The following is a 16,433-nucleotide window of genomic DNA, read 5'->3' on the forward strand; positions in this document are numbered from 1 at the left end:
ATTATGTCCCCAATGCACAAGTTGAAAAACTCCCCATAATTTGCCTATTATTCCCTGACCCTGCCATGACCACCAGACTCCTCAATGGTTTGGCTTTCTGCCCCCTGAGGGCAGGTGAGTCCCCTAAAGCCTTTTCCTTGGCACACCACATCCTAGCCTAAGCCTTTACCTCAGGTCTACATTATTGGGGTCCCTCTTTGGGCACTCAACTTCCTTCTATCATAGACTTCACAGAAGCTGGGATAACCAGATCCCAAGATACCAGAGAACAAAGGCAGGATGTGAAGTGACATGGAGATGCCTGAGACTGTCATCCATGACTACATGTGTAGGTGTTAATAGGAGCCGAAGCTGGTGTACAGCTGATCTGTCCCATCACACACTATAGAGAAATCCCTGAGGGTCTGTGACTTTCTCTCAAAGCCAAATATGTGGCTTTGGTGTCAGCCTCTCCCAGACCACTGTGCCCTCTTGCACCAGCAGTCACCCCACAGCCACCTTCCTCTGCACACAAAGCTCAGTGTTAGATATAGGTGGCATTGTCTTCATGAGACTTTGATCCCGGCAGTGGAAGACATCATCCCATAGGAGTTTCCCCAACACTGCCCAGGCTGGGGACCTCAGATTTCTAAGCAGCCCTGTGCATGGGAAACTCTGCCCTGTGCTGAGCTTCCCTCCCAGGCCAGTCTCAGCTGGACAAGGGAACGCACATCACCGTGATGTGAGTGGATGCAGCCTCTCTTCCAGGCCCCTCCTGCAGTTCTGGCCTCAGAAGTCCTCTTCCTCAGTTGCTCTCAGAAAGGAAAGTTCATTTGAAAATTGTATATTTGCAGACAGCATTGACAACACAGGTCTATGTTCTTTTCTCTCTCGGCCTTCACAACTCCATCTTCCCCACACCACACTCACGTCAGTCCTCAGCCTCCTCCACGTGATGTCTGCTCCCAGCTGTCCTCTCCCTTCCTCTGCACCCTCACCTCCACGTCAACCACAGATGCCTCAGTTCAGGCCATTCCTCATGCATCATGCTCCTCCCACCAAAGACCTTTCCACTCCATGCTGTATTCTCTGTGTCAACACAAGTCTCTTCTTTTTTGTTCTTTCTCCAAATCTCAGCTTAACTACCACCATCTCTAGGGAGAAACTTCTTCAACAGTTTTCCTAGGCTGCACCTCCTTACTGCAAACGCTCACAGCTTATAATATGCATTAATATTCACAGATTTAGCACCATAGTAATTTTCCCTGACTTTGTGTGACTATTTCACACTTCTCTTGCATTCTAGACTGTAAAATGCATCATTTTAGAAATTGTGGATGTTTTTTCCCCATTTTATTGTCAGTAGCAACAGTGGTTCCAGGTGCCACTGACCAATCTTGAAAGAATAAAGAACAGATATGGAAAGGCCCTCTGAGTTCCCACATAGACTGTTCCAGAGGTCTGGACACATTAAATGGGAACCTCTATTCCTTCATCTCCTAGGATCAAATGAGTCCTGGAAACAGATGAGAAATCCCTGTCATGGATGAGTAACTGGATCCCAAGCCTTTCTGCACGACTGAAATTCCTATCTGCCCATCACTCTCCTGGCTTGTCTCCTCCTTCAATCACCTTCCCTCACAGGTGTCCTGGATTTGGGAGTCTCACAGACACAGGGAACCTAATCACTCTGAGAGAGTGATCAGAAACATAATGTCAAACACTGGCATTAAAAGGTCATGGAGAAGAAAACAAATGCCTTCCCCATTCTCTTAGGCAGAGTTTTCCCAAGGCACAAATATCTCTTTGGTTGGCTTTGAGGCCATGGAGCCTGATACACTGAGCTATATTATGGGTGTTCATTTCCATGAATTGGTGGGCAATGCCAGAGACACAGACCTCATGGTCACCAGCTTCCTCCAGCCCACACCTGATTTTGGTTCAGGGCGCTGAACAGAGACCTTTGCTTGTTCCCCTCCTTTGCCAGTTAGGAAAGGCTGATTGTGAGGCAGAGGCTCCATTTACAGAGCAGGGCTATGTGTTAGTCCCTGAAAAATCATGAGAGCCATTCTGGGTGGAAATAATCAAATATACAACCACTAAGGATGGCCCACAGATAGACCGAAGCCCCGATTTTGCCAGAATCATTTGCATCTATGCTTTAAAGACAAATGCAGTTTTATCTCTTTAGGCAACAAAGACCAAAAATAGACTATTTTAAATAATTGAACCTTAAACAGACCAAAGTCAGAACATCTTCCCTAGGGACAGCATTTTCTTCCACCCACTCGCTAAAGCTGTATTTGAGAAACCTGTGTGCTGTTGATAAATGCTGGAATATCATTACAATGACATCATAATAATACTGCTACTTGGATCAGAACCAAAGAGCATTTCTAAAGCTTGAACAGTGTGAAACTGGAAATGAGCTCTCACTGAGTTTGGAAATGCAGGCACTAGAGGGTGCTCATTTCTCTTCCTTTTCAAACCAGGGGGCTATTCAAAGCCTGTTCTAGAACAAGGGGTGAGATCCTCCACTTCCCCGTGGTGATCAGGCTTTCAGAGGCAGAAGCCTTATTAGTTCATAATCAGCCAAACTGACCTCACCCTCAAATGTATCGACCTCGATGCTCACTCTCCTCAGCAGTCAGAGACCGTGTTCACCAGGAGCTTGTGCGCTTTTACGGAGCACACTTTATCCTCAGTTTATTCCAAAACATGGGCCTTTACAGGGGGTTCCATAAACAGAACCTTTCTATATTTTGCCCATTTAGACACTACAAAGTCTGACAACAGATGAAAGGTGTTGCTTAAAGCTTGTATGTGGTGAAGATTTTTTAACAAATAATATATAAAGAAAATGTCAATAATGCTCTCAAATCCAATCCCATCTTCCATCGGTAACCAATACTAACGCTCTGGTGTGCTTTTTACCTCTCTTTTCTGTGTTCATGCACACCTTTCTACCCAAGTACACCTACAGAAAATGGGTTTACCTGTACACTTTACCAGCCACATGCATACTCTTTTCTGTTAATATACCCTGGTCTTTATTATTCCAGATTGATTGATACAGATCTAACTTGCTCTATTTGCTGCTTCATATTGCATAATAAGGGTAGACAGGTACATTCGTGCTCTGTTATCTGATTCCCAAATTCTGCCAGATCTTTTCTATAGTGACTGAATGGTCTATTTATGCTTCCAAGTTCTCCTCACCCCAGCACCCAGTTGATGATTCCAGCTCTTCCATCACTCATGGTCCTAGCAGTTTTGAGAGCTCCATCAGTTTCTCCTGCATGAGGAGGCAGGGAAGGATAAAAGGATAGACCTTTATCAAACCTACCAGAAACTACACAGTATCTCAGTTCATCCTCATAAAGCATTGAGGAGAATGTTAGTCTTGTTTTGTAGATGAGTCTAGATGAGGTTAGAGTCCAGAAAAGTTAATGAATGGCCTTGCCCATAGTCTCAGAGCTAATAAATGGTGGAGGCAGATGAAGGGCAGTCGGCCTGCTTCTGTGTGGAATTGATAGAGGGGTCACTGGATTTTGAGGGAGGTGAAGTCCAGAACCATCTGGGGTTGTCTTCAGATCAGATGCCAGGGTGCAGGAGAGTCTGTGTACCCTACAGCACTGTAGGTACAAGCATCATGGTGTTGGCAGTGGGGAGGTACAGGGGGTAAGTGGTTACAGGCCTGGAACCAGAAGACGTGAGCTTTGAGAAAATAATTCCCATCACAAGATGTAGCAGAGATACTGATGTGTATATACTAGGCCAGGGAGTTCTGTGAGGAGCTGTTGTTAAAATGAGGGAGAGAGGAGAACCAACTAATTGGCCACTTCCTGTATGTGAAATATAGAGGAAAACAATATTAACTAGAATCCTATCTGATTTTAGTCAGTTTTCCTTTGTAAGTAGTTGGAAGGTGGGATAATTTATTTTCAAGGTTAAGTAAGCATCTATACATCTCCTTTACCTTGTGAAGTCTGGTGGCGAAGCGAAAAATGGTACAGCCAATGGAGTCACAGTTTAATAAATAACTCAGAGTTCAAAGGGAGACTCTTATGGGCCATAAATTGGTCAATGTTCCTGCATTCTAAAATTAGGAGGATCTTATTTTCTTTGAATCAGCAGAGAAGGAAGCATAGGCAGTGGGGTGGGACAGTTGGGAACATGGCAGAGTGGCCGCAGAATGTCGAAGACAAAGGACACGTAATATCAAATTCTGAGCTGTGAAGCTGTGATGCAACCCTCCTCCTTCTCCTAATGGATTTTTTAGGCCTCAGCACAGATGCACACCTGAGGGAGTAATTTCTTTGGAAATAAAGGACAAATAGCTGTGTTAATAACAAGTCCACCTTACAAAGCACACCTGGAAATGGAAACAAGATTATTCCTAAGGCCTTTTCTACTCTAAGAGTCTCTAACTTGTTGGCAAGGTGAGAGGTGAGGATGGGGGGGTGTTGATCCACACGGGATGAGTACCATGAAGCTCTACCATGAGGCATATAGTGTTGAGTGTGAATCAGAGCCCTAAGAAGAATAATGCCCTTTACGTTGTTTTGCCCTCTGCCATCCCAAACGCACCCCACCCATAATTAAGCAGCCATGGAAATGAGGGGAGCCAGAAGGAATCAAACCCTGCTGCTTGGTTCAGTAGACAGAGGGACCTGGAGGAAGGGTGTTAGCTGGTTCTAAGAGAAGATGATGAGCTCAGAAAATACACAAGGAGAAACCCCAGGGAGAAACTTGTGAAACCCTGGAGGAATCACAAGATATGTTATTTGAGCTCTTTTTTATTTATTAGTAAATTTTATTTATTACTAAATTAATGGCAGGAATCCTGCACAAAGGGATATTCCCTACGAAACATGAAATCTCAGATAAAAACAGAGCATTCGTCCTTACCCTAAAGACTGCCCTCTCTCCCCAAGTCCCTCATGCATCAGGCCACCTTTGTGCCCATAGGTCATGGACAGCACTGTATGGTCACCATCATCCACACCTAGAGGACAGTCAGCAAAGTGAGCTGGTTCTGCCTGCTGTGGTCTCAACCCAGTCATGGAGAGCAAGAGCCCTGGGAGGAGCTGAAGGTGCTCAGGTGGGTTTCTCAGGAGTCTCATCTGTCAGTGAGTTGACAAGAAACAGAGCAAAACGACTCCTCCAATGTTGATGAGCCTGCCCCTGGGATTTGGAAACTTGATAACAGAGAAAACCAATATGGACAAAGGATTTTAAACAGTATTGTGGTCAATTAAGCAAATTAGAAAAAGATACTTGAAGGAGTATTTGGGACACAGGAGTCAAAAACACTAGGAAGACATGAGGAGTGTCCCTAAGACTCTAGACTACAGCACTATGTAGATAACTAACACTAGACTATTAATTATATCATTGAAGAAATAAAATTTACATTGAATTATAAACTGTTCACAAAAGGTCATGAAAATCTTGTAGACTTGTTTCAAATCAGACAAATGTGTTCTTCTCATTCTCAGCTGTTCACTGGTACATTTATTTTGGATTTGATCATCTGGGGAAGAGGCGTGGCCTCTCCTGAAAGGACGGCTCTGGGGGCAGGCAGGGAGAATGAGGTCTCAGAATGCCTCCCTTGAGAATCCAGTTCCCCTTTCATCAATGCACAGACACAGAAGACCCCTCTGTCCTGCAGCACCTGCCATGAGCATCGGGCTCCTGTGCTGTGCATCCTTTTCTCTCCTGTGGGCAGGTGGGTCCTGGGCAGGGCCCCTTGCGTGGATTTCAAGGCCCAGTGTCTTCCCATTAGGGCTGCAGCATCAGCTTTGTTCTTCTCTGCAGGTCCAATGAATGCTGGTGTAACTCAGACCCCAAAATTCCAGGTCCTGAAGACAGGACAGAGCATGACACTGCAGTGTGCCCAGGATATGAACCATGACTACATGTCCTGGTATCGACAAGACCCAGGCATAGGGCTGAGGCTGATTCATTATTCAGTTGCTGCTGGTATCACTGAAAAAGGAGAAACCCCCAGTGGCTACAATGTCTCCAGATCAAACACAGAGGATTTCCCACTCAGGCTGGAGTCAGCTGCTCCCTCCCAGACATCTGTGTACTTCTGTGCCAGCAGTTACTCCACAGTGCTGCAAGGCTGTCTCCTCTCCACACATAAAAGCACGGAGGCTCTGCCCTCCTGCCCCAGCCAAGACTCAAGGATGCCCTGGGCAGAGTTCTCTGAACCAGGAACCTTGGAACCCAGAGTGACCCCAAGTGGCCAGGACAGTATGATCGTTGCTCTGTGCCAGGTGCCACTTCAGGCAGTCTCAGCCAGGCCTGGACTGGTCCCACGTCCTCAGATGTCTCCTTTGTTGCTCTCTCTGATCTATCCTCAAAGCTGTCCTTTTGGGGTTGGGCCAGGGCTTCCCCTGCTCCTACTTTTCTACTCATTATCCTGAATCCGAGGCCCCCAGGATGAAACAGGATTTGTATTTCAGATTCATCTATGCTGCCATCTCTCCCTGGTGACCCTGTTGCTTCCTCTCTCTAGGGTTTCCCCAGCCCCACCCTCACGTTGTCTCTCCCGTGGCCCACCTTTCCCATCTGGGCAGTCTCCCTCCAAGGCCTTGCTGGGTCTCTCCTCCCCTCACCTCCCTGCCCCTCTCTACTGCAGCCATGAGGGGAGCCCCTGTTCTGTGCCTCCTTCCTTCCCATCACAGAGACTTCAAAGTCCATTTCCTCTGCCCTGGGCTGGAGCCTTCCTTCCTCTAATGGCCAGCTCCTACCTATGCTTCAGATCTCAGCATGATCAGCCCCTCCTGTGGGAAGCACACCCTCACCTCCCTGCTGAGATCAACTTTCCTCTCATAAGCTCTCAGAGAATCATATGTCTGTTAGTAACCTTTAGCACATTTGGGCTCTCTCAGATACTTGTCTGATTATTTTTGTGCGCCACGCAATTTTTTTTTTTTTTTTTTAGACAGAGTCTCGCTCTGTCGCCAAGCTGGAGTGCAGTGGTGCCATCTTGGTTCACTGCAACCTTTGACTCTTTGGTTCAAGCAATTCTCCTACCTCAGACTCCCGAGCAGCTGGGATTACAGGCACGCGCCACCACGCCCAGTTAATTCTTTTTTGTATTTTTAGTAGAGACGGGGTTTCACCATGTTGGCCAGGCTGGTCTCAATCTCCTGACCTCATGATCTGCCTGCCTCGGGCTCCCAAAGTGCTGAGATTACAGGCTTGACCCACCGTACCTGGCCTCTCCACCCAATTTTTAAGCCCATGTGAGCTAAGACTGTGCCTGCTGCATTTACCAATATTGGTGCCTGGCATGTGGGGAGACCCATTTCACAGAGAATGGATGAGTGAATGAGAGGCTGAGCGAGTGATGAGTGGGTGGAAGAACCAATAGCAGGAACATGCTACATCTACTGTAACCTGGCAGAGATCTAGCATTAAGTACAAGAATGCCACCCCTTTGATTGTTGGGCTCAGGTAGGTCTTGGAAATTGATGGGGAATCACTATCATGGCATCCACACCTGCGTCAAGGCTTCCTCTTGTGGCTGCAGCACCTGACCTCCTCCAGGTCTCTGTGCTGTCCTTCAGGATCTTTCCCCACAACAAATCTAGACAGATCAGAGATCCACTTCAAGAATTCCATCCTTAAAGGTTGTTCCTTGAAACCACTTCTGGTAAGAAAATCTCCATTAGGTTTGCATCAATAAAACAGGACCACTACAAGTTTGAGTGTGTAACAGATTTATGATCAGAATTAGACTTTAAGCAGATGTGAGAGTTGCTGGGAAAGACAAGGTCTGGAGGAGAGAAGTCAGAAGGCGAGGGAGCCAGTCAGTAGCCAGGGCTCCTGGAGCTCTGGGCAGGACAGGCTGGAGTGGCAGGAACATGAGAGGATCAGAGCATGCCAGGACATGCAGTGGGACCTTGAGCCGGGAACACAGGAAAAGGCCAAGGAAACCTGCTTCTGGGAAAGCTGTTCCCTCTCTATGGGGGCCACCCCTGCAGATGCACTACCAAACACTGGAGGCAGCCTGGCTGCTGTTGGCCAGCATTTGGGAAGATGAACTGGACACAGGGTGCAGAAGGAACAGGACTTCCTAGGTCTGTTGGATGCGTCTATATCTGCTGGTCACTGACTCTCACTGTGCAATCACAGTAACCTGCCAATTGTGATAGTGACTGTTTTATATCTGTCTTCTAAATTTTACCAGATGTATCCTTGACCATCTGTAACCCAGAATGATAAGAGAAATGGCATTCTGGGAAATACAGGCTCTTGCCTTTGCAGAGTTGACTTAACACAATCCAGCACAGGATGGATTCTCCCAGATTAAGGCATCGGATTACACAACTGCCCCAACCCGCCACGATCCCTGGACTCCTATCCGGGGGACACCTGTGCTGCCCAGGTGAATGTGGACATAATTTGTGTGTAGATGTTCCAGACGCTGGTGACTAACTTTTCTTTTAATTGTGTGCCTGAAGTCTCCCTCCACCCAGAGAGTCTCTATGTCTGTCTGTCTGTCTATCTATCTATCTATCTATCTATCTATCTATCTATCTATCTCTGTAATTTCCCCTTGGAAGAAAATGTCATGATGACTACATGTTACTGGGATTTATTTATGAAAAGAATTTTACTAAAAAGAATTAGAAAATTTGAATTCTATTCTAAATCTTTCCTTGGGACTGTCCTGAGAGCATTTTTGACATGACCAACCTTTGTCATGTGTGTATTTGGCAGCCTAGAGTGCAGCAGAGAATTCTTGGCCCCATATATTTGCGAGTTAGACTAGAGATGGCTGTAAAAAATGACAGACTATTGGTGTTGTTCACTCTCAGTCTGGGCCTCACTGGAATGTCACAGACTACCATCGAACAAATAGATTCCCAATGTGAAGAATATTAGGACATAGCAACAAGGAAACATGAGCACAAGCAACAAACGTTTGAAGTGCAAACCTGAAGACTCGAAATTTTGGCACTGTAAGATATGAAAGTCTGGAGAGCTACATTTAAATGAACATGCGGAGGAACTGAAACAAGGAAAAAGAGAATGCCTGAAACCATCAACTTGCATAAAAATTGTCAAATAGTATATCTAGGAATGACTCATACCATCACTGAAAACAAAATGGAAAGTCAAACAGTTGAATAACTGCTCCTAAAGAGATTTTTAGTGATGTCAAAGATGGATCTGCAGGAGTGATCTAGAATGCAGCACAGAAAATAAAAAGTGAAATATGAAAGAAGTTAAAGAACAAGGAAGAAAAAAATGGACGTTTCCCATATATTAGAATATGCATATTTTTCATAATTTCCCATTCTTTTCTTGCATATGATTGATGTTTCAAACAGATAAATAGGAAGAATGTTATGAGGTGATATTTATGAGATGTTAGCTGAGAATGTTTAGAGGTGTTTCAGGACCTAAGTTCAGAGTTTCCAGAATCAAAATGAATCTCAAATAAGACAGTCAAGTCATAGGGAAATTGTAGAACATGAGGGAAAAAGAGAAGATTTTGAAAGCAGTCAGAAAGGAAAGAGAAATACCTCCCATAAGAATACATGGAGAACAACAGTAACTCAAGATAGTGGTTAAAAATAACCATTAGCTCAATTATCATTCTCCTTCATTTAAGGTGAGATTGATTAAAAAACACTTTTAGAAGGGGAATATGAAAAATGACTGCTGTGAGTTTGCTACCAAGGTCTCTTTTCTGAATTACAAGCTAAGAAAGGTGGGAAATGATCCCAGAAGAAAGGCATGAGGGCAGTTCGTGAGGGAACACATGTGATGGGACAGTCCCATTGGACACGTGTGACTGTGGGAATGGAGGAGGCTGGGGCATCAATGAGGATGGCAGAGGGGACCCTGAATTGCAGGACAGACAATGAGCTCATGCCTTGGTGCCTTGTGTTGGGGGTGCTGTTGGTGCATCCTACAGGGCATGCCCAGCAGACAGAGAAGCAGCTGTAGGATGAGAAAATGAACTCAGAGATGCAGTGTGAGGCCCACGGGTCCAGACAGCATGGGAGCCCAAAAAATGAGCCATGCATTGATATTGGTAAAAAGCACCTATACATATTTAAAGCAGCACCCAAGTGTGTTCTAATAGAAATGCTGTGACCCTGACATCCTGGGAATTGAGAGAAAGTGATGTTACTGTGGGAACTGCCCTGTGGAGACAAGGACATTCCTCATCCTCTGCTCCTGCTCACAGTGACACTGATATGGTAAAGCCCCCATCCTGGCCTGACCCTGCCATGGGCACTAGGCTCCTCTGCTGCGTGGTACTGGGTTTCCTAGGGACAGGTGAGTCCTCAGAACACAAAGTAGTTTCATTTTTTCTCTGTGTGGAGGCGTGTGTGTGTGTGTGAGTGGTTGTGTGTGTGTGTGTGATGACTACAAATGTTTCCCTTATTCTGTTGCCAAATTCTATTTCCACAGATCACACAGGTGCTGGAGTCTCCCAGTCCCCAAGGTACAAAGTCACAAAGAGGGGACAGGATGTAGCTCTCAGGTGTGATCCAATTTCGGGTCATGTATCCCTTTTTTGGTACCAACAGGCCCTGGGGCAGGGGCCAGAGCTTCTGACTTATTTCCAGAATGAAGTTCAACTACACAAATCAGGGCTGCCCAGTGATCGCTTCTTTGCAGAAAGACCTGAGGGATCCGTCTGCACTCTGAAGATCCAGCGCACACAGCAGGAGGACTCGGCCATGTATCTCTGTGCCAGCAGCTTAGCCACAACGTGGCACAGTTGCCTCCTTCTTGTTCACAAACCTCATCCTTCTCTCTCCTTGCAGCTCCTAGAGACCCTTAACAGATGGCTCTCTTTGCTCCTCACTTTTCATGGGAAAGAATTACATTTGGACTTCAGCTGTTCTTTTGGTAGAAAGAGACCACAGATTCATTCCTGAAACACAGTAACTGCAAATGTAGGTGGTGAAAACAATCATGGGAGTCCTCGGAGCCAGCTCACTGCTCCAAGCAAGGAGAGGGTGTCTTAGCCTTGGCCTTCAGGGCAGACGTGCATCTTCTGTAGGTCTTGGAGGCTGCTGTGTTGCCCACATCCATGAGGTTGTCATGGGCAGGAAACATGCTCTTCTCCTGCATATGTTGGGGCATCTGGAAGGTCTGAGGCTACATCTCCAGGAACGTCTTTCTTCTGAAGCCTCTTCTATCCCTGTCACCTTAGAGGTTTTCTGCAACAAAATATCGAACCTCTCTTCCTGTTTGAAGTAAAGGTCTTTGCAACTTTTGAAATCCTTACTTGATAAATACAGTCATGATAACAATAAGACTTCATTTCTTCTGCCTACTTTAAGCCAGGTGTATGCTTTATTTTATTTCCATTTGCTATTGCTGCTGTCCTGATAGACAGAAGTATGCGTTCACCACCGCTGCCAGTTCACCTTGATTCTCTCAGGAAATCTGATTTCTAGACTCTGAGGGTTTTCATTGCTGTCCAACTCATTTGATTTGAAATAATTTTTCTGAGGCCTTTAAGAAGTGTTTTATTTATAATATTGATTCTATTGCTGTTTATTTTATTTTTCATATTATATATTGTTATATAGTACTTGTTATAGATAGAAGTACAACGATTATACTGCAATAGAATCTTCCACGTGTCTGTGGGTGATGCTGCAGTTTGTATCCATGAAAGCGAATGCACTGGTCAGAGCTGATGTGATTATGGATCATGGGTTTCTGAGTCCTTGGCAGCAGACCACTTCTCCAAGTCTGGGACTCAGTGTCCAGACACAGCCATGATAGAGGTGCCCTGAGTCTTTCATAGCTAGGAGGGGCATCATAGCCCTTCCAAATTCACTGATCAGAAATTGTGGTGGTACAGATACCAAATTTCTTTCCCCAGAGAATGATGGTCTCTGGCAGGGAGTTGCTCTGGACTCATTTTTTATTGTGCCATCCATCATGAAATCCCTCCTTGCTCAGGTGCCCTGTGTCTCCTGTGACTGAGTAAGGCCAGCACACAGATAGGAATTCCCTATCTTCCTAGACCTTCTCTCTAATGGCTGCCACCTTCGTCCTCTTGACTCCTGAGACACCTGCTCCTAACAGTGGATAAGCTCTGACACTGAGGCTGAACAGAACACAGTCCACTGTTGTAAATGGTGCTGCAAGGACATGTAACAAAGCGAGCAGGGCTTCCAATTTAAACTGAAAATGAACATGCAAGAGGAGCAAAGGACAGACGTTACTATTGAACAAATAGGAAGGAATAGGGTTTCTGCTCTAATGAAATCATTCTGTTGTCTTAAGTTAAGCAGGAGAAACTTTTCATTGCAATTACTTCAAGTCAAAGGCTAGCAGCTCCCAACCAACCAGCATAACTCTTTGCTCTGTGATCTCGGCAGCTTCAGAGGACTCACAAATCATTTCTCTGCACGTACGTCCATTCCAAAACCCAGGATCACACACTGATCCTATCATGAAAACAATGAGGTATGCTATAGTTGCTGTTGCCTCATTTTTAGGGTGTTCAGTAGGAAGCATTGAAGAACTGTGAAAGCTTTGCTCTTGAGTCTAGGGATGTGCTGGAGCCAGCTTGTATGACTCAAAAGAGCCAAATAGGCATACTCTTCCCAGCTCCCTATTTAGTGAAGCCATGTTGGCAGCATGAAATCTGCCATGGTGGGTATGCTGGTACAACCGAAATTAGCAAATGCTACCAGCCATATCCCCACCTTCACAGACACACAATTTAACAGCACATCACTGGAGTATTTTCTGATGTCCCTGTTATGCCATGTCTTGTGGGGCCAAAAGGGCTCAGAATTCACCTCCCCTCTAGTCTTGCTCCTAGAAGCCATCATCTAAGGGGGCCTCTATTGTTCCTATTTCTATTCAACCTCCAAATTCTCTTGCCTTGTGGTTCTGTGTCTCCTGCAAGCATGCCACTTTGGAACATGACAATTATTTTGATTGTCACTAAAGGTATCACTGAACCAGTTAATTTTTTATGAATTATCTTTCCTAGCATGGAATATTCAGATGCTGGAGTCATTGGGAACAGAGACGAGCATGCAGCAACATGCAAGTTTTGAACCACGTATAGCTCCGCTATTCTTCTGTGGCTCCGACAGACCCTGAAACAAGGACTATTTTGCTTTGGAGACTAAGCAGCTCCGCACCAGTCAGGAATGATTCTGCTTTTACTTTAGACTGAGAGGTCAGAAGGGTCACGCCCTCAGTATTCTCCTCTCCAAGACGGAGTGTGGCCACTCTCCATCTCAGTCCCTGGAAGATGCCCAGAGCTCCCTGAGAATCCCTGCTCTGGGGCAGAATCACCAAGGCTTACCCTTGCCAGCTCCCCACAGGCTCCAGCAGGGCTTTGCTGCCGGGTGCAGGGCACAGGAATGGCTCTGCCTGTCTCTTAGGTAGAGGGAGGCCATATAATGATGTTTGTACAAGAGGGACTGGGATTCTGGGTCTCTTTTAAAATATTTGACAAAATTTTCTTTGTTTTTTGTTTTATTTTGCCATCTCATCAATGAGGAGAGCAATCTTTTTTGGTAGTTATATTGTTTTCGGCTCTTGGGAAAGTTTTTGTGGTTAAGTCACATTAAGAAATTGTGCCCTTTTTTCCTGTTCAGATATAACCCAAGGCAGTGAAAGAAACAGCAATAATTTTGAAAACAGTTACTTATGCATCCTATGATAAAGGTGTTAAGTTTCATTGCCCACATCTAACTTTCAGTCTAGTGGAAATGAAAAGACACAGTTAGGGGGCATGTGAGCATGCCCTGAGAGAGGTTGATGCCAATTGAGAAGTCTGTCCCAATCCCCAGTACCGTGGGATTGAACGGGAGGGAGAGATGACCTCTCCTTCAGACTGTTCTCAACAAGGAGGGAGTGAGAGTTCATCCATGGGAATCTGAGGAGGAGCAAATCCCAGGGGCATCTAACTCAGGGTGCAGGAGCAAATCCCTGGAGAGGAAAATGGTCCAGTTCAGCTGTCACAGGAGATAGGAGAATGCAAAGTCATGTAATCCACAGTCCCCTGGCTGATTTGCTTCCTTATGATCCTATTTTGCATCCGTGTTTCCTCAACTCCCACTGCCCCTCTGCCTCTTCCAGAATCATGTTTTCCCTCTTTGGTGCTCAGATGAGTGGATGTGCATTGTACAAGTTGATCATTTCCTGTACCAAGCCCATTGCAGGTCTTAATTATATCCATCCTTATTTTGTGCATCAGGTATTGCTCCCTCCACCACTGCTTATTGCCTTGTAATAAGTCTCATTTTGTATATTTCAGTTTTACTTTTTATTATTACACATTTGACTTCATCTTTTGCTTATCTATACTTTTGGGGTAACATTGTTATTTTTGGAGGACATTTTTGTTTATCTTTAGTGATTCAGATTAAATAATCTCTTTATACTTCAACGTCTGTGTTTTATTTCTATTTAAAACCAAATATTATTTTCTTTCATTCCTCTCATTCTGTTCCTCTTTCTTTAGCTGATAGTTTTAAGGGAGAAAAATTTAGACTATAACTGGAGCTACGTGATAAGAGTTATTCATAATGAGGCTGGGATACTAACATTGGTAACTCAAAGCAACAGTCAGCGTTAGAACAACTGTTGGGATGAGGATTTAGGGAAGCTGCTCACAAAACCTGCGGAATGGCACTTCTGGAATATTCTCTCAGCTACTCTGCAGACACTTCCCAGCATTCCTTGGGCCATTGCAGAAGAAACAATGATGAAACATCACTTACTGGCCATAAGATGGCACTGTGGTCCACTGGGATGTAAAGGGCTCTCGGGAGTCTGGGAAAGCAGCCTAGGAGGGAAAGGGTTAAGAAAAATTAGGGCTTGGATCCCATATTATGCAGATGTTGCAGCAGTTTTCAGTTTTGCCAGACTACCTACAGCTATGCAAGAGGTGGGAAGTCCCTCTAAACTTTAATGACATCTACAGTTGAATAATTTTGGCTGGGCAGCCTTGGTGTCAGGGGCAGGTGCAGAGGAGCAACTGCCTCAGAGAAAACTAGGGGTGGGCTGTGCCTTGAGCCCAGTGCATCTCTGCTGTACCTCATCTTCCCTGCAGGTCTTGCCAGGCAAAAGCTTTAACCTGCTTGAGTGATCTGGGATTCTACAAGTTTATAAGTCGTACTGATAACATCACGTTGGCTGAGATTCCATTGGGCACCAAGTACGTGTACTCTGGAGGACAAAAAATATTGATAACAGTTCTAAAACACTCAAGTAAACCAACTACTGAAGGGAAATGTTAGTAGGTGCACCAAACTGTACCGTTAGACCTGAAGATAATCAACTAGTAGAATTATCGAAAAGAGACTACAAATAAGTCTCTACTAAGTATTTGTGGGCGTACAGCAGTGTCTGAGTCCTCTCAGGGTAGATTAAGGAAGGAGTTCAGCTATTATCATAACTTTGGCTTGGATTAAAATCCATGAACCCCTCAATTGATTTTCTTGTAAAATATTACACAATAATATTGAGCAAACATTTTATTTTTTTTTCCAGCCTGTATCCCTCTTTGGCACTTACAAGTAAAGTGGACACCTAGAGGCAAGGTTTCTTTAGTTGAGATCCATTAACTGTAGGAATGGGAGGTCCAGAGCTGGGCTTCACAGAGAGGGCAAACCCCACGTGCAGGGAACCCCGTGTGTCCATGCTGTGCCCAATTCCCCTCTGTGAGGCTGCCAGATTGGGAAGGCTGGGTCTCCCAGGACCCCACTCACAAAGCGGGGAGCAGGCTGCTTGCTGGGCAAAAAAATCAGTTCACCAATTGGCCAATATGTTGAAAGCCAAAAAGAAAGGAAAGGCTCGATTGTGAGACTGATGAATGCCCAATTTCCCAAGTTATGAAATGTATAGCAGCTCATGGTTCTCAGAGTGATTTCAACAGCATATGAAGATATTTTTAGAAAGTTTTTGTTTGTCTACAGCTTTCCTTGATATTGATCCTCAGTTGTTTTTCAGCCCACACATCACTTGAGCTTATTTTGTGGCCAAATTTCAATGTTGCCTATTTCAGTCACTGAGCACTTCTCACATTCTCCAAATCTTACACAGATATGTGTGTTCCTCTCTTGCTCATTTTTGTGTGATTCATTTTTAAATTGGGCTGTACAGAATACAAGCATACATTTGTAAATGACTCCCATCTTTTATGCAATTTAGCAGTTTAATTTTAATAATACTTTTTATTTAAGGTGTAATTAATACTGAGTAAAACACAAATACTAATACAAGGACATCCTGGTACATTTTGACAATTGCATGTGCCAGTAAAATAGTAACTGAAATGATTATTAAAAAAATTTCCATCACTCAAGAAAGTGTCCTTACGCTCCTTTCCAATCAATTTCTATCCCAGAGATAAAAACTTTTCTATTTTTATCACCATTGACTAGCTTTTATTCCTCAGTATCATATAAATGGAAACATATTTTTAT

The 16,433-nt window shown here is 44.7% G+C and overlaps 1 protein-coding gene and 1 pseudogene across 1 annotated transcript; both read left to right on the top strand.

The window, feature by feature from the left end:
- The first annotated feature begins 65 nt into the window (after positions 1–65).
- Positions 66–6,413, top strand: LOC129041625 (uncharacterized; annotated as a pseudogene).
- A 3,550-nt stretch (positions 6,414–9,963) lies between these two features.
- Positions 9,964–10,898, top strand: LOC129041626 (uncharacterized). The gene is made up of 3 exons (XM_054497083.1): positions 9,964–10,042; positions 10,129–10,290; positions 10,426–10,898. Exons 1-3 carry the CDS (start codon positions 9,964–9,966, stop codon positions 10,896–10,898), a joined length of 714 nt encoding a protein of 237 aa, XP_054353058.1.
- The last annotated feature ends 5,535 nt before the right edge of the window (positions 10,899–16,433 follow it).

Source organism: Pongo pygmaeus, chromosome 6, assembly GCF_028885625.2.
Source record: "Pongo pygmaeus isolate AG05252 chromosome 6, NHGRI_mPonPyg2-v2.0_pri, whole genome shotgun sequence".
NCBI lineage: Eukaryota > Metazoa > Chordata > Mammalia > Primates > Hominidae > Pongo > Pongo pygmaeus.